Here is a 17541-nt window from a genome sequence, read left to right on the forward strand (position 1 = left end):
AATCCTCCCCCCCCTCCCTTTCGCCAGGCCCCCTGCGGACCCCGCTCCCGGCTACCCGAGCCCTTCTTGCCCCGCTGCCCGACCTTGCTGCGCCAGCCCCGCCCACGCTGGCCCTCGCGCCCCGCCTCTGACCCCTCCCCTCATGCCAGTCTTCCGCGTTCTTTCCTCAGCTGACCTGGGCCAACTTCCCCTCCCCCACTAGCCCCCGCATCCCCCCCCCTTCACGACCCCGCCCTCTCCAACTTCCTTCGTCTGACCCCTGCCACAGCTGACCTTGATTTCCCTGGGTCCAGACACCTTGACCGCGCCCGCCCGGCCCCACTGACGTGCGCCCCTGACCCTTTCCCCAGGACCCCGCGCTTACAGACCCCCACCCTCTGACCTCTGCTTCGGTGGAGACCCCACCGCGGTGACTCCTCCGCTGGGCTCGGCTGACGGGTCCCCCCCACCCACCCAGGCACAGGTGAGACGCCCACGCTCAGCACCCTGGACTTCTACATGGCGCGGCTGCACGGTGCCATCGAGCGCGACCCCGCGCAGCACGAGAAGCTCATCGTCCGCATCAAGGAGATCCTGGCCCAGGTCGCCAGGTGTGTGCCCCAGCCGGTCTGCCCTCAGGCCCGTTCAGCCCAGCTGGGGCTGCCTCAGGCTAGACCTTCGCTGGCGGGACCCGGCGAAATAGACTAGCTTTAGGCCTCCAGCGGGGTTTCTGGAGTCTGTGGGCGCTGCCCAGTGGGATCGGGCTGCCGGCTGTTTTTCGGAGGGCACAGCCCATGCGGGATCTATTAGGTGGGGCTGGTGTGATGCAGGTGGCTAATGGCCTAGCCCCTGGGGGCGCTGATTCGGCCTGGTACTCTATTACAACTCTGGGGAATCATCCAGCACTCCCTTGGCCCAGGGGACCCGAGCTTCCCCAAAGCTTCGGGGTGGGTCTTTCTGGGTGGCTCCCGGCTGCCCAGGATAGGTGGGTTCAACTCCAGGCCCCCCACCCTGGCATCTGAAGGAGCAGAGGAGGATGGCCTCCAGGGTACCCAGGGAGGGGGTGGGGCTGAGGGATGATGTGGCCCCTCACAGATCTACTCCCTTCTGTCACAGTGAGCATCTATGAGGGTGTCTGCTGCCCCGTGATCCAGAGAAGACCAAGCCCTGGCCACGGCCCCTCCCCCACCCCCACCCCATGGAGGAGGGGTACGGCTCCATCCTTTGGGGCCAGGCCCAATCCTGCACCTTGGGGGCTCCAGCCCCCCTAAAATTAAATTTCTACAGCATCCCTCTAGCTATCAGTCTCCCCAGCACCCCAACCCAGAAAAATCTCCCACCATGCACAGCACACATAGAACCCCAGGGCCCCAGGGCCCAGCGAGGCCTGCTCGACCCACAGGGCACATCACACTACACGGACGTGGGAACAGCACGCGTGGACAGCGTGACCCGGGACAGGAGGAGACCCACAGCCGCTCATACGCCCAGTGTGGGGAGAGTTACACACCCTACACCGGCTCCCCAGGACCAGTCCCTGGACACAGGGCAGAGAAAACCCACACCTGACACACTGGGACTCCTGCCTGGCAGATGTCACCCTAAGTGCCCACACGGCTAGGCACGCCGCAGGGACACACTCTCACACTCCGGGCGGGGCCCTCTACCGTCGCGCTCACATTCCTGCACCCCAGAATGGGGGGGCTGGTACTGACCACCCCACCCTCATCCAGCTGGGGGACCCCCGTGGAGGGGGCCCCTTTGCCACTGCTCAATTGGACTTTTTAAATAAAAATGGAATTTGAATTTCAAGCTTCTGCCTGTGTGTCTTTTTGAGGGAAACAGGCCAGGACCCTCTGTTGGGGTCCTAAGCCTACTCTCCCCAGCCACTGGCAACCAGAAATCCACTTTTTTTTTTTTTGCGGGGCGGGGCCACACCACGTGGCATGTGGGATCTTAGTTCCCTGACCAGGGGTGGAACCCATGCCCCCTGCATTGGAAGCCTGGAGCCTTAACCACTAGACCACTAGGGAAGTCCCACGAATCCACTTTCTGTCTCTGGATCTACCTGTTCTGAACATTTCATATAAATGGAATCACATGCTGCGTGTCCTTTTGTGTCTGGATTCTCTCACTGAGCACAGCGTTCTCAAACTTCATCCACATTGTAGTGTATGTCAGTGCTTCATTCCTTTTTCTGGCTGAATAATATTCCATTGTGTGGATGGACCACGTTTTGTTTATCCAGCATCTGTTGATGGCCATTTGGGTTGTTCCCACCTTTTGGTTGTTGTGAATCGTACTGCTGAGAACATGCATGTACAGATTTTTGTTTGAACACCTGCCCTCACTTCTGGGTAGATCCTGAGAAGCAGGCTTGCTGGGTCAGATGGCAATTCTATGCTTAACTTATTGGGGAACCCTCTCAGAGACTTCAGCCTTTAATGGAATGTTTGGGGCAGCTTAAAAATTCTGGGGAGTAATTTGACAAGCACTGATGTTACTGGTTGAATTTTGTCCCCTCCAAAGAAAACCTTGAAGCCCTAACCCCCAGAACCTCAAAATGTGACCGTATTTGGCAATAGGGTCACTGCAGATATGATTAGTTAAGATGAGGTCATCTTGGAGTGGGGCAGCCTCTAATCCAATATGACTGATGTCCTTATAAGAAGATAAAGATTTGGACACAGACGCAGAGAGGAGACAGCCATGTGACAACGGAGGCAGACACAAGCAAAGCACGCCTCCAAGGAATGCCAAGGATGACCAGCCACCAACAGAAGCCAGGAGGGGCAGGAAGAATGCCACCCAGGGTGTCAGAGGAGCTTGGTCTTGCTGATTTCTAGCCTCCAGAACTGTGAGAGAGTAAATTTCTGTTGTTCATAAGCCAGCCAGTTGGTGGTACTTTGTTACGGTTGTCCCAGGAGACTCGAAAAACGATACTGTCACACACCCACGTCCAAGTGTGTGCTCCCTCATCTCACGCCCTCCGTGGCTCCGTATCCTCATCCCAAATTTGGAGTTTACCATTCCTGGGCAGGTCTTTACCTACTTTTAGCACAAAAGGATGTCTTCCCACAAGAGTACCATTTTGATGGATTTTTTTGGGTTCGTTTTCTAAAGGTTCGAAAGTAGACGACTCTGTGGTTTCTAGTTTAATCACAAAGTTGTGCAACCACCAGCCCAACTTAATTCCAGAACATTTTCATCACCCCCAAAACAAACCCCCCTCCCGTTAGCCATCACTCCGCATCCTCCCCTCCCCCAGCCCCAGGCAACCACGAATCCACTTTCTGTCTCCATGGATTTGCCTGTTCTGGACACTTCATCTAAACGGCATCACACGCTATGTGGCCTTTGTAATCTGGCTTCTTTCAATGAGCATCATGTTTCCAAGGTTCAACTGTGCTATAGTGTGTATCCCATTTTGCACGTTTTTAAACTTTACGTAAATTTTCTTACATCGTCCAAAGCCTTCTGCAACTTGCCTGTTTTCATCAATGCTTGGTTTCTGAGATTCATCCAAGGCTAAAGGCCTCTCTTTGGAGCTGCTATATGGCATTCCACTGCTGTTTATTGAGCCAACCAACGTTCCTGTTGGTGATGCCTAGATGCTGTGTTCCCAGGGGGTTCTGAGAGACGCCTCCTGGTGCCCAGAACTTCCTTCTTTATCTGTAACCCAGTGTGCCCACTGTGTGCCAGGATACAGCAGGGGATAAAACAGACCAGAACTCCCGCCCTCCTGAAACTGACATTCCAGTTGAGGAAACAGAGGAAACACAAGATGAATAAATAAACTATCTGCTATGTCAGGTCATGCTCAGTGCTAGGGAGAAAAAAAGCCAGAAAGAGAGATTGAGAGGTGGTGATAGGAGGTGACAGCTGAGCCAAGAGCTGAAGGAGGTGAGGGAGTGAACTACTTGGAGATCTGGGAGAAGATGTTCCAAGTGTAGGGGGCACAGCCTGTGCAAAGGCCCTGGGGCAGGATAGTGCCTGGTGTGTTGAATGAACAGCGAGGAGGCCCGTGTGTCTGGAGCAGAGTGAGCAAGGGGGAGAGAGGGAGGTGGGGAGGGCAGGGAGGGGACGGGGCAGGTTGTGCAGGGCCTTGTGCGCAGAGGGGAGGACTTGAGTTTTTACCCCGAGGGAGGTGGGAGCCCTGGAGGGCTGTGGGCAGAGGATGGACAGGTTGTGGCTCAGTTTATACCAGGGTAAGCGTCCTCCCCACCTCTTATGGTTGTTGCAAGGATTAAATGAGTGCGCCCGGGCACCCGCGGCTGCCCCATCCTTATTTGTGATCCTTATTTTTCCCGCTCCCCGAAGAGCTCACAGCTGGCCCTGGCAAGGCCGGCACACCTGGGGCCAGCCACCCCGCCCCCCTGCCCGCCGCCCCCCCGCGGTTTATACCTTTTCTGATTTGGCTTCCCAAGTCCGCGGTGTCGCCTTCCCGGGAGGCTCGGGTTCCCGGATCCCCTTACCCCGGCGGCTCGGCTGTCGCTCCTTGGGCCGGGGGAGGGGAGGCTGCAGGAAGCGGCGGATCCGGCGGCTGTGGCCGTGGCCCCGGTGGCCGAGCTCCTCCTGCCATGGAGACCACAGCGGCCCGCGAGGCCCGGGGGGCCGAGGCCCCACGCCTGCCCGCGCCCCCGCCCTCGCCCGCCGAGCCCCCTGCTGCGTCCCCCACCCCGGCCGCGCCCCGAGCCCGCCCGCGCCTCATCTTCCGCACGCAGCTGGCTCACGGCAGCCCCACGGGCAAGATCGAGGGCTTCACCAACGTCCGCGAGCTTTACGCCAAGATCGCCGAGGCCTTCGGGATCGCGCCCACCGAGGTGAGGCCCCCGGACCCCCAGCACCCGAGGCCCACCGGCTGACCGGGGGTAGGGGTGGACCCTGGACGCCGGGACTGGGGCCCCAGAACGCCCATCTTCGGATGGAGGGGACCCGATCTCCGGATCTCAGAGACGCACCTCTCAGATCCTGGGGTGCCCATACCCGGTGGAACCCCTGCACAAAACATGAGCACGTCTTAGGGTTAACGGATGCCTAGTTCGTCCGGGAAAACACTGGGCTGACCCAGCTAGGAGTGGACCCCAGCTCTCAGGGAAGCGCCTATGTTTCCTGGGCGCGGCTGCGGGGCTGTGGTTCCAGGCAGCCCCCTTTCAGGTGAGAAGTCCGAGGCCGCGGGGGGTCAGGGGCTGGGTTGTAGGTGCGCCTCGCAGCCCCGAGGGGGCGCCAGCAGATTTAGAACAGTTTTAAAAGATCGGGGGTGACAGGGCACCGAAGGGTTAAAAGGGGAAGTCTGGGGGGTGGGAGAGGGGGCGTCCTCCTGCCCTAAGTCTCCTTCTCACCCTGCTCCCCATTCTGGGGATCCCAGTCTCCTCGCCTCCCACCCCATTCTGAGAGGATCCCATACTCTGCCGTTACACGTGACTGCGATCCTGGTAGGGGATGGCTGGGGTCAGTTTCGTGCCTCTTTGCGCCTCGGTTTCCCTATCAGGCCCCTGAGCCCAACCGCCGGTTGTTCTGCGCAGACGGTGGGGGATGAGGCCTGTCATTAATTTTGGGCTCCCCCTCCCCTCGGGACAGATCTTATTCTGCACCCTAAACAGCCACAAAGTGGACATGCAGAAACTCCTAGGCGGCCAGATAGGGTTGGAGGACTTTATCTTTGCCCACGTGCGCGGCGAGACCAAAGAGGTGGAGGTCACTAAGACCGAGGACGCCCTGGGACTGACCATCACTGACAACGGGGCTGGCTATGCCTTCATCAAGGTGCCCATGGGGGCGGGTGGCTTCCTGGGTGCCCCTCTCTGCCCCTCTCTGGTGTGAACAGGACCTGAGAGGGGCCTCTGGGGTGGCCCTGTGAGTGACTCTGGGTCCCTGCAGAGGATCAAGGAAGGCAGCATCATCAACCGGATCGAGGCAGTGTGCGTGGGCGACAGCATTGAGGCCATCAACGACCACTCAATCGTTGGCTGCCGCCACTACGAGGTGGCCAAGATGCTCCGGGAGCTGCCCAAGTCGCAGCCTTTCACCCTGCGCCTGGTTCAGCCCAAGAGAGCCTTCGGTGAGGGCCACCTGGGGCCCAGGGGGCAGGCTGGTGGGGGGGTCGGGGAAGCTCTTCCAGAAATTGGTCCTCTGGATGCACTGGGGGGCAAAGGGTGGGGGGATGGGACAGGATGGAAGGTTCTAGATGCCTCTGGTGACAAGGACAGGGAGCTTCTGGCACTGTATGAGGAACGGGATTTCTAGATTGTTATAGAGTTGGTCTGGGCATGGGGGTCGGGGGAGGCTTGGGAAGATTGGGAAAGGATGAGGAGGTATCTGGATCTATTTTGTAGCTGGTCTGGGAGCTTTTAAAGTACTGCTATGAGGCTCTGGTGAGTTCTTGAGAGTGACTCTCAAAGGGAGCTCTAGAATGGAGCTTTTCAAAGAGAAGTTTGTGACTGGTCCATGGATGAGATAAGGAGGTCCCCATAGAAGGATTCTTAACCTCAGCACTATTCACATTTGGGGCTGGATGATTGTTGTGGGGCGGTCTTGGGCACTGTCAGGTTCGACCTAACAGGTGCCAGTGTCTCCCCTGAGTTGTAACAATCAAAAGCGTCTCTAGGTATTGTCAATGTCACGGGGCGGGGGGGCAAAATCACACTCCTCCCCCCCCCCCCCGCCCCCCGTGCCAGCTGGGTTGAGAACCTTGATCTAGAATGTAGATCACCTTGTTTAGTTCAGCAGACAATTGTTTTCCATAAGTAGACTTTCTCAAGGAAGGAAGCATGATGCTAATTTCCATTCTGGCACAGCCTTCTTATCTCATCATGGACTGGCCCTTTGAGTCACCCTGTCCCAGAACAAGAGGTTCTAAAAGTGCCCTGGCCCATCTGGAGGGAGGTCCCAGGAGAGTGTGACAGGATTGCGTCCTAGATCTGCCCTGGAGCAGGACAGTGAACTCTGAGAGCCGTGAGCAGGTTAGGAAGAGCCAATTCTAGAGCAAGGAGCGTTCTAGATTGATCCTCTGGGCACAAGGAGAATCTTAAGCAGTCTCTTCTAGAGAAAGTCATTTTGAGAGGAGGAGGGAAATTTGAGGGAAGAAAGGATTCTCAAGCATGGTCCCTGAGGATTCACCTTTGGACATAAGGACTTTGAAGCGTAGGAAGGTTCTAGAAAGGCTCAGCTGGTGGCTTCTGAGTGTTTAGGAAGATATGGATCTGCCCAGAACACATGCACCTCCTCCACTCTGTCCCCTCCAGATATGATTGGCCAGAGGAGCCGGAGCAGCAAATGCCCCACGGAGGCAAAAGTCAGCAGTGGGAGGGAGACCCTGCGGCTTCGGTCTGGGGGGGCCGCCACTGTGGAGGAAGTGGTGAGTGGAGGGGAGAAGGGTGGACATCAGGGTCTCTTGCACCTAGAGTTCTACCGCTGACTCAGCATGACCTTGGGTAAGACCCTCTCCTTTGCCCAGCCTCAGTTTCCCTACCTGCAAAATGGGCCCTTGTCAGTCAGGGCAGTAATGGTGGGACCAGAAGCATTGACTAATGTGTGGTCCCAGTCTGCTGTCACCTAAGGGGTGGGGGACTGGGGAGGGGGCTGGGCCGGAGCGATCCCAGGCTCCTGACCCTCTGCTTTGCTCCCTACGACCCCAGCCTAGTGAATTTGAGGAGGAGGCATCTCGGAGGGTGGATGACCTGCTGGAGAGCTACATGGGCATTCGGGACCCAGAGCTGGGTAAGGGGCCAGGGTAAGCCGGGTGGACCCTGGGGGGAGGACAGCCCATGGGGAGGAGGAAAGGGTCCCAGGGGAAGCTGGTGTCCCCCCAGGGAGCGCCCTCACCCACTTCCCCTCGGCTCGGCCTGCAGCGTCCACCATGGTGGAGACATCCAAGAAGACAGTGAGTGTCCAGGAGTTTGCACGCCATTTAGACTCCGTTTTGGGCGAATTCGCCTTCCCGGACGAGTTTGTGGTGGAGGTGTGGGCCGCCATCGGCGAGGCCAGGGAGGCCTGTGGCTAGTCTGCCCCGGGGCAGAGCGCAGCCCCAGCCCAGAGCCCAGCCCCCTGTCCCAGCCCTCCCGGCCAGTTCCCCAAGCCCAGCCCTGCTCTGGAGTCCAGAAGCCCAGATCTGAGACCCAGCCCTGCTCTAGAACCCAGCCCAGCTCAGAGACCAAGCCCAGATCTGAGACTGGTATCACCTCTAGAACCCACACCGGTTTTGAGACCGAGCCCAGGCCTGAGACTCGGCCATGCTCCAGAACCCAGCCCAGCCCAGAGACCAAGCTCCCCTCTAGAGCCAAGGCCAGCTCTGAAACCACGTTCACCACTAGAACCCATACCAGTTGTGAGACCAAGCGCAGCCCTGAGACCCAGCCCTGCTCTAGAACCCAGCCCAGCTCAGAGACCAAGCCCAGATCTGAGGAGACTGTTATCACCTCTAGAACCCACACCAGTTTTGAGACCGAGCCCAGGCCTGAGACTCGGCCGTGCTCTAGAACCCAGCTCAGCTCAGAGACCAAGCCCAGATCTGAGACCCAGCCCTCCCCTAGAACCCAGCCCAGCTCGGAGACCAAGCCCAGATCTGAGACCACGTTCACCGCTAGAACCCATACCAGTTTTGAGACCAAGCGCAGCCCTGAGACCCAGCCCTGCTCTGGAACCCAGGCCAGCTCAGAGACCAAGCCCAGATCTGAGACCCAGCCCTCCCCTAGAACCCAGCTCAGCTCGGAGACCAAGCTCCGCTCTAGAGCCAAGGCCAGCTCTGAGACCACGTTCACCGCTAGAACCCATACCAGTTTTGAGACCAAGCCCTGCTCTGGAACCCAGGCCAGCTCTGAGGCCCAGTTCATCGCTAGAACCCAAGCCAGTTCTGAGATGCAACCCAGCTCCAGAACCCAGCTCTCCTCTAGAACCCAGGACAGCTCGGAGGCTAACCTGAGCTCTGATATAAAGTCAAGTTTGGGAACCCAGACAAGTTTTAAGAGCCACCCCGGCTCTGAAATCAATCCTAGTTCTGAAAGCCAGGCCAGCTTTATGACCCAGCCCTGCCTTAAAACTCGACCCAACTCTGGAACGCAAGACAGCTCCATGACCCAGTTGTACCTGGACACCTGGTCTAGCTCAGAAACGCCAGTTAGTTCTGGAACCCAGGTGAGACCCAAGAAGCATCCCAGCTCCAGAAGCCACGTCGGCTCAGGATTCAAAGACAGTTCCGAAACCCAACCCTATTCTCATGCCCAGACCAGCTCAGGAACCCAGATGCATGCTGCAGAGCAGTCCAGGTCCAGACCCCACCCCCATACTAGGGCCCAGCCCAGCTCCAGCGATGAGTCCAGCTCAGAGACTGAGCCCAGCTCTATACCCCAGACTAGTGCAACGAGCAGGCCTGTCTCCAGAATTCAGGCAAGCTCTGGACCCCCATCCATCTCTGGGGCAAGGCCCGCCTCCAGAGCTCCACTTGATGCCAAGACCCGCCCGCACTGCAGAACACAGAGCAGCTCTAGAACGTCATCCAGCTCTGGGACCCAGACAGACTTCAAGGCTTGGCCAATTTCCAGAGTTCAGTCCAGCTCAGGCACCCCACCCAGCTCCAGAACTCAGCTCAGTTCTAGAGCACAGGCTGGCTCTGAAATCCCATCCAGCTCTAAAACACAGTCAATTGCTGAGACCTACTTGAGTTCCAGAATCCAGCTAAAGTCTGGCCCTGGGACCCAGACCAATGCCGCAACAGACTTAAGCTCCACAGCTCTGTCGAGCTCTGAGAGCAGGCCCAGCTCCAGGACCCAGCCCTGCCTGGGAACTCAAAACACCTCTGGGACCCAGCTCATCTCAGAAACCCTGCCAAGCTCTAGAAACCAACTCCAGACCACACCCCCAGGCAACTCTGGTATTGAGCCGGACTTTGGGAGACAGACCAGCTCTGGAACTCAGCTCATCTCTAGAGCCCAGCCCAGCTCTGGGACCCAGACCAGTTCAAGAATACAGCCCAGCTCTGGAACCCAACCCAGCTCCAGAACGCAGACCAGTTCTGGAACCCAGCTCATCTCTGAGACCCAGCCCAGTGCAATAATGCAGCCCCTCTCTGGAGTCCACCTCATTTCTGGAACCGAAACCAGCTCCAGAACGCAGACCAGTTCTGGAACCCAGCTCAACTCTGAGACCCAGCCCAGCTCTGGGACCCAGACCAGTGCAAGAATTCAGCCCAGCTCTGGAGCCCAGCTCAGCTCCAGAACCCAGTTCAGCTCTAGAACTCAGTTCAGATCTGAGACTCACCACAGCTCTGAAACCCAGACCAGTTCAAGAACCCAGCCCAGCTCTGGAATCCACCTTAGTTCCAGAACCGAATCTGCTTCTGAAACCCAATCCAGCTCCAGAAGCCAGACCAGCTCAAGAATACAGCTCAGTTCTAGAAATGAGCTCCGCCCACAGACCCCTGGCCTTGACCCCAGAACCCAGCCTGATCCCACTCCCCTAGCCCGACCTCAACACCCAGGCCCACCACTCAGAGCCCCACCTACAGGTCCTAGGAGGGTCTCTCACCCTCAGTCCCATGATCGGGTTCAAGGAGCCCAGGCCGATACTGGCCCAGGCCGAAGCCCATCCACTTCTGCCCTGTTCCCACGGCCGTGGTCCCCCTCTGTCCCGCAGAAACCAGCCCTTCCCCCCAAGCCCCAGCTGAGACCCCAGAAGTCCACCCCACCCATCAAATCTGTCATCCCTAGTTCTGCCACCAGGGCAGCCCTCCCGCATTCCCAGCCCCCTGAACCCTCAGCTCAGGGGCCTGCCCCCTCCCCCGAGCTCAGGGAGCCAGGGCCGGCTCTGCCGGTGTCAGAGCCCCTCCCCTACCATGGGGGGCTATAGCTTGGGGGTGACATACTTGTGGCCCCCATCCCCTCTCCTGCCCGTCCCAGCCTGGGTCCCCCAGAAGCAGCAGGTGACCTCATTCCCCCACAGGTGGGGTGGGGGGGGTGAGGGAGGGTGGACACAGGGGCTTTGGTTTCACCTGGGCCTGGCTCTGGGAGCTGTAAGCAGATCCCAGGTCTGTGGAGGGGAGGCGGGGTGGGGGTGGGGGAAGTTGGGGCAGGAGGCGGTTTCCCCCTCTTGTACCTCGAGGGCTCATGGGGAATAAAGGCACCTCCCACCCCTGCAGCCCTGTGTGTCGTTTTTGGGGGGTGTTTGGGGGAGAGCAGAGGAAGGGGCAGGCGTGAGGGTCTGGGGGGCTGACATGACAGCACTAGATGCTTCTTACATGGCTACGATGTGCCAGGCACATTGTTAAGTGCTAAGTGTGCAGGTGCTCATGGACCTGCAGACACACGGTGCTCTAGACAAACTCAGTCGTTTGGCCATTCTGTCTGCCTTCACTAAGCACCTACTATGGGCCAGGAGCTGCTTGTTCAAGGCATGGGGAGTCTGAAGGGCTGAGTGAATAGATGGCTAAACCACAAGCTTATGAGGGAGTGTATCCCATCTGCCGTGGAGGAAGCAGGCATGTACGCCATGGTCCCTGTGTGTCTTGCCCTCTCTTTTCCTCACCTGCAAAATGGGTTTAATCCCAGAACCCTCTCTTAGGGGCTGTAGGGAGGCTTCCAGGAGATCCAAGCTGTAAAGTGCTTAGGGAAGACTCAATAAAGGAAGTGGGGAGAGGAGCTGGAAGCCAGCCCAACCTCTTGGGGCTTCCATAGCCCCCCAGTCCTGCTCGGCTGCCACACGGTTGGATAGGAATATTGATACAACAAACTTCAATAATTGACTATTTCAGAGCCAAAAGAGATTATATTTTGGCAAGAGAGGGAGTCTCTTGCCCGTTCTCAGTCAACCTTTTCTAGACAGAGCCTTCTCAAATTGGGCTGTCAAAGGGAATCAACTGTACCCCAGTAAGTAGGTCATATTCAGGGGTCAGAGGGGGTCAGAGTCCCCCATGTCTGGAGGATTTCTGCAAGGGGAGGCTTACAAGTCTGCTTTCCTCCAGACACCATCCCAGCATTGCCCACACCCTTCCTGGGATTGGGAGGGGCCTCTGAGTGGGGAGGGGGCGGAGAGAGGGGAGGGGCTTTGGAAAGGGGAGTCAGGGAAGAGTTGGAGGGTCCCCAGGGATGATGGAAGACAGCACACAATCCTGCCGCTCAAACTGTCCATCCTGCACTCTTGGCTCCTGGACTTCCGAACAGGCAGATGCAACTGACAGGGAGGACAAAGGTTAGATTGGGGACATGCTGGCAGGGTACTCTGTCCTTCCAGAGCTGCCCCCGACGTCCAGCCCTGGCCCTACTGCATCGTGGACCTGCGGGTGAGCTGGGGTTGCAGGGAGAGCGACCTGGGCCGGGTACTGAGGCGAGGGTGGAGGCGACGGATCACTGCCCGGCGAAACAGGATGTACACCCAGGGGTCGAGGATCTGGTTCCAGGTGGCCACACGCAGGTAGATAAGCAGCTGCTGCTCGGTGGCTCGGGACAGCTGCCCAGTCGGGCTCATGGCAGGCGGGCTCCGCAGCACCGTCTGGGCGATAAAGACCTGCGGGAGGAGGGGTGTGTGTGCGTGTGGCCAGAGCGGTCAGCCGGGGGCCAGGCCAGCCACCAGCCCTGCCCTCCACCAGTACCTGCCCGGGCCACCTGCCATCCACCGAGATCCCGTGTCGATTTTGTCCCCGAGGTGCTGTGTGACCTCAGGAGAGCTGCCTGACCTCTCTGAGCTTCAGCTGATGTGGCCGAAAAATAGCACACTTTTCCTGCTCCTCTCCTGGGCACAAGTAAACGTGGTGGACAAGAGGACTTGCAGGTGTGAGCAGGTGGAATCACTGTGACTGCCAGTTTTATTATTTTATCAAACATTTATATTTTATACAAATTTTATAATATAATATCAAATTATGGTATAAAATTGTATATTAAATAATTAAATTTTATGTTGTTTAAGTGTTTATATTATATTAAAATTTATAGTTTATAAAATTTTATGTTAAATAATTTTTATGTTAAATTCTTATATTAAATCACTTTAATATATTTTATTAAATATTGGATTTTATATTTAATATTATACAATATATAATGTAATAAGGTATTTACAGATTATCATAGCATATAATTAGTTACCTAATAATTAATATATTGTTAATTATAACTATTATATATAGTTATGTTATATATATTATATAGTATTTAAAGTTATATATGTAATTATATAATATATAACAATTATAAGGATGTGACTACATATTATATAATGATTGATATAATTATTAAGTATTAATTAATAATATGTAATTATAGCTATATGTTATATAGTATTTAACAATTATATAATACATATTATATAATGATTGATATATTATTAAGTATGAATGAATAATATATAACTATAGTTATATGTTATATAGTATTTAACAGTTATATAATATATAACTATATATTATATAATGATTGATATAATTGTTAAATATTAAGTAATAATATGTAATTATAGCTATATGTTATACAGTATTTTACAATTATATAATGATTGATATAATTATTAATTCTAATCTAATCTAATTAATTATAATTATTATATTTCATAATTATAATCAAATTTATACTATATTTAATATAATTATATTCATATTGTATTGCATGTATTATATTAAAATAAATTTTTTCTTTTTTTTTTTGGCTGCACCATACAGCTTGCGGGATCTTAGTTCCCTGACCAGGGATTGAACCTGTGCCCTCAGCACTGTAAGTGCAGAGTCCTAACCACTGGACCGCTAGGAAATCCCCCCCAAAATTATTATTTTAAAATTGTTTCCTGAGCACCTAGAGTGTGCTGGGCAATTCTGGGGACACTGCAGTGGCCAAGACAGACCCAGGTCCCACTTGCACAGGTTCACAGTCTCACAGCCCCATTAGGACATGTGACCAGGTGGTTGCAGCTTGGCGGTGGGAGTGGGGGTGGTGACCTAGCAGTGATGGAGGCACTGTTGGAGCCCAGAGTAGGAGCCTGACCGGGCTTGGGAGAGGTAACCAGATGGCGAATAGGAGTTTCCCAGGTGAGTTTGAAGGAAGTGTCTGTGGGTCTTTCTTCTGGGACAATAGGGAGCTATGGGAAGTTTTAGAGCAGGAGTTGGCTCATGAGCCAAATCTGGCCTGCCACCTGTTTTTGTTTTGCTTTGTTTGCTTTATTTTTGCCTTTTTGGTTTGTTTTGTTGTTTTTTTGTTTCTTTGTTTGTTTTTGGCTGTACGCAGGCCTCTCACTGCTGTGGCCTCTCCCGTTGTGGGGCGCAGGCTCCGGACGCACAGGCTCAGCGGCCATGGCTCACGGGCCCAGCCGCTCCACGGCATGTGGGATCTTCCCGGACCGGGGCACGAACCCGCGTCCCCTGCATCGGCAGGTGGACTCTCAACCACTGCACCACCAGGGAAGCCCCTGTTTTGTTGTTTCACTAAGAATGTTTTTACATGTGTCAATGGTGAGAGAAAAAAATTAGCATATTTGGGGGTTTTTTTAATTTAAAAAATTTTTTACTTTTATTTTTTATTTTTTGGCCATGTCACACAGCATGCTCAACTAGGGATCGAACCCACACCCCCTGCAGTGGAAGCATGGAGTCTTAACCACTGGGCCACCAGGGTAGTGGCCTAGAAAGCATATTTTGTGACGTGACAATGACATGAAATTCAAATTTCAGAGTCCGTAAATGACGTCCTATTGGTGCACAGCCACGCCCATTTGTTTCCATGTAGCTTTCATGCCACAGCAGCAGAGCTGCGTCGTTGTCACAGAGACTGTGTTTAAAGGGTTTACTATATGGCCTTTTAGGAAAAACTTTGCTGCCAAAGGGGACCAGGAATCGTTTAATGATTCAATGATTCTACCTAGGATGCCTTCCTGGTTTTTACCTAACAGTTCAACTTCTATTTATCCTGCAAAGCCTCAGTTCCAATGGTTCAGAGCAGGGCAGGGCTCATCCTGGGTATTTCAAGAGAGTCAAGGCTGGAGGGCAGGGAGAAAGAAGAGGCTGAGACAGATCCTCGTTAGGGACCTCTTGGTGAAGGTGACATTTGAGGGAAGACGTGGAGGAGTGAGGGAGTGATCCTTGTGGAGATCTGGGCTGGGGGGAAGCACTCCAGGCAGAGGGTACAGCCCAGTGCAAAGGTCCTGGGGCAGGACCGGGACTGGCATGTTGGAGGAACAGCCAGGAGGTCCATGTGTCTGGAGCAGAGTGAGCGAGGGGGAGAGAGGGAGGAGGGGAGGGCAGGGAGGGGACGGGGCAGGTAGTGCAGGGCCTTTTGGGTGGCAGGGAGGACTTGGATTTTTACCCTGAGGGAGGTGGGAGACCTGGAGGGCTGTGGGCAGAGGGGGGACCTGACTCAGGTGCTCACAGGCGCCGTCTAGATGCTGCTCAATAAATAATAATGATAATAATTACAAGTGAATATAGAAATGGCCTCAGCTCGACACAGATGTAGAGAATAAACGTATGGACACCAAGGGGGTAAAGTGGCGGGGTGGGGCGGTGGTGGTGGGATGAACTGGGAGATTGGGATTGACATATATACACTAATATGTATAAAATAGATAACTAATAAGAACCTGCTGTATAAGATAAATAAAATAAAATACAAAAGAAAAAAAAAAAGAAAAGAAATGGCCTCAGCTCTATTTGACCAGGCCTGGGAGGGACACCCCAAGTACAGAACAGAAGCACATTTCTCAGCCGGAAGCATCATCCTGTAACTGCCACTCCCCTGGGACCCATCAGTGCCTGCAGCTTCACGTATCACAAAAAGAATTATGTTCCTTTCCTTTTTTCTCCCACCATTGACACACGTAAAAACATTCTTAGCAAAACAAAGCAAACCAAATTTGCAATCTTCCTATCCCACAGGTTTAGCTTTTGTTTTAGCCCTTATCACTTCCTAATATCTACCACTTCACTTATTTATATACTATGTTTATTTTCTGTCTTCCCCACAACCTAAGAGCTCCAGAAAGTCAGGCAGTTTTGTCAGTTTTGTTCCCTGTGCAGTGCCTAGACCAGAGCCAGCAACACACTCATCCAATGAACAAATGAGTTCATGTCATCATCCTGACAGTCACTCTGAGAGGCTGGCACCTTTTTAGTCATCCCCATAATAGGAGGAGATTGAGGCTGGAGACTGACCCGTAGCCAGAGTCACATGATAAGTCCTTGTTGGATGTGGGCTGGAAACCAAGTATCTGATTCCAGTCTCCAGACTTGTTGCCATCCAGTCAGAAATGGAAAAATAACCACTCCAAGCGGCCAATTACATCAATCAGTGGAAGGACTTCAGCAAGCTCCCCTGACTCAGCCCAGAACTAGGCACAAAGTAGAAATGGTTCAGTAATTGTACCTGGAATGTCCTCCCTGCTTTTCTCTGGCAGGTAAACTCCTCTTCATCCTTCAAAACCCCAGCTCCAATGCCCCTCTTCCAGAAAGCCTTCCCTGATATCCCAGGGAGAGCCTGGGAGCCCTTCCTTGGGCATCTCAGTCACAGGACACTGCCTCTGCCGCAGTCCTGCCCCCAGTTTGGGATTATCTGTGTCTTGCTCATGGGTTCCTCAAGGAAGGACCCTTGAACACTGGAGTCATGCCCACATTTTCTTGGGCGGACGAGAACCTGAGGGTTATGAATTCATTCGGGAGGAACCGACACCCAGTCACCAAGGGTCGGTGGGAGACCCCGGCAGCCCCTGCCCCCTCCACTCACCAGCAGCGGCATCCAGCAGATGCTGGCCACCACCATGATGCCCGTGAGCTGAGCCATCATCTCGACCTCGCAGTCCCGTGGGCGCTGCTGGGCGGCCTCCTGCCCGTGGTAGACGTGGCACAGGGTGGCCACGCTGATCGTGTTGAGCAGGAAGGACAGCCCTACTGAGAGGCTGCCAAGGAGGGTGAAGAGCAAACCGAAGGCCACGTCCCCTGGCTCAGCACCAAGCGTGAGGAAGCACCAGGAGCCCGGGTACTGCACGGTGTAGCGACCCACACCCAGCAGGGGCAGCAGGCCCAGTGCCAGCGCGGCGGCCCATACCAGCCCCACCGTGGTCCAGGCCCGGCGCTGCGAGGCGGCTGTGGGCCGTGAGAAGGGCCGGGTGATGCCCAGGTAGCGCTCCGAGGCCATGGCGGCCCCAAGCAGCAGCGGGCACAGGCCAAAAAAGACCATGATGACGCCCATGAAGTGGCAGAGGCTACAACCGGGGTCCACGGCCTGCCAGTCAAAGAGGGCGGCGTGCTGGGACACCACGATGGTGCCAGTGACCAGCAGCCCCATGAAGTCAGTGATGACCAGGCCGCAGAGGAAGGTCAGGAAGGAGGATCGCGCATGGGAGCTGCCCTGCCGCGCACTCACCAGCACGCTCAACGCCAGCAGGTTGGAGGCCAGGCCCACCAGGCAGAAGGAGGCCGCGAACCAGGGGGAGGCGATCAGGCGCCGCTCCTCCAGCGTGATGTTTGTTGGCCGCAAACAGGGCCCCAGAGAACTGCCATTGGGCCACATGGCGCCAGAGCGGAGTGGGGAGGGTCACCACCCCATCAGGCCAAGGCTGCAGGTGGGGTGGACTGGCACTGGCTCAGGCACACCT

The 17541-nt window shown here is 55.0% G+C and overlaps 3 protein-coding genes across 3 annotated transcripts in view; 2 read left to right on the forward strand and 1 right to left on the reverse strand.

Annotated features, from left to right (window-relative positions):
- Positions 1-1774, forward strand: part of HMG20B (high mobility group 20B) — a 5540-nt gene extending 3766 nt beyond the window's left edge. Inside the window, exons 9-10 of the mRNA XM_007460343.1 lie at positions 458-590; positions 1096-1774. Coding sequence (XP_007460405.1) covers positions 458-590; positions 1096-1108 — 146 coding nt within the window. The 3' untranslated portion in view covers positions 1109-1774. The remainder of the gene's footprint in view (positions 1-457; positions 591-1095) is intronic.
- A 2785-nt stretch (positions 1775-4559) lies between these two features.
- GIPC3 (GIPC PDZ domain containing family member 3) lies at positions 4560-7981 on the forward strand. The gene is made up of 6 exons (XM_007460344.1): positions 4560-4802; positions 5560-5745; positions 5860-6040; positions 7224-7336; positions 7617-7698; positions 7830-7981. Exons 1-6 carry the CDS (start codon positions 4560-4562, stop codon positions 7979-7981), a joined length of 957 nt encoding a protein of 318 aa, XP_007460406.1.
- Positions 7982-12227: 4246 nt separating this feature from the next.
- Positions 12228-17541, reverse strand: TBXA2R (thromboxane A2 receptor). The gene is made up of 2 exons (XM_007460345.1): positions 16671-17541; positions 12228-12474 (listed from the first exon to the last, which is right to left on the reverse strand). Exons 1-2 carry the CDS (start codon positions 17454-17456, stop codon positions 12229-12231), a joined length of 1032 nt encoding a protein of 343 aa, XP_007460407.1. The 5' UTR covers positions 17457-17541; the 3' UTR covers position 12228.

The sequence above is a fragment of the Lipotes vexillifer genome, unplaced genomic scaffold, assembly GCF_000442215.2.
Source record: "Lipotes vexillifer unplaced genomic scaffold, Lipotes_vexillifer_v1.1 scaffold225, whole genome shotgun sequence".
NCBI lineage: Eukaryota > Metazoa > Chordata > Mammalia > Artiodactyla > Lipotidae > Lipotes > Lipotes vexillifer.

What these genes read in the sequence shown, in the direction of transcription:
- GIPC3 (XM_007460344.1), top strand. Translation starts at nt 4,560, where the DNA reads ATGGAGACCACAGCGGCCCGCGAGGCCCGGGGGGCCGAGGCCCCACGC. An exon ending in TCAGCCCAAGAGAGCCTTCG is followed by an intron (nt 6,041 to 7,223) that starts GTGAGGGCCACC and finishes TGTCCCCTCCAG; the next exon opens with ATATGATTGGCCAGAGGAGC. An exon ending in CCGCCACTGTGGAGGAAGTG is followed by an intron (nt 7,337 to 7,616) that starts GTGAGTGGAGGG and finishes CTACGACCCCAG; the next exon opens with CCTAGTGAATTTGAGGAGGA.
- TBXA2R (XM_007460345.1), bottom strand. Translation starts at nt 17,456, where the DNA reads ATGTGGCCCAATGGCAGTTCTCTGGGGCCCTGTTTGCGGCCAACAAAC. An exon ending in TCTGCTGGATGCCGCTGCTG is followed by an intron (nt 12,475 to 16,670) that starts GTGAGTGGAGGG and finishes CTCCTCCCGCAG; the next exon opens with GTCTTTATCGCCCAGACGGT.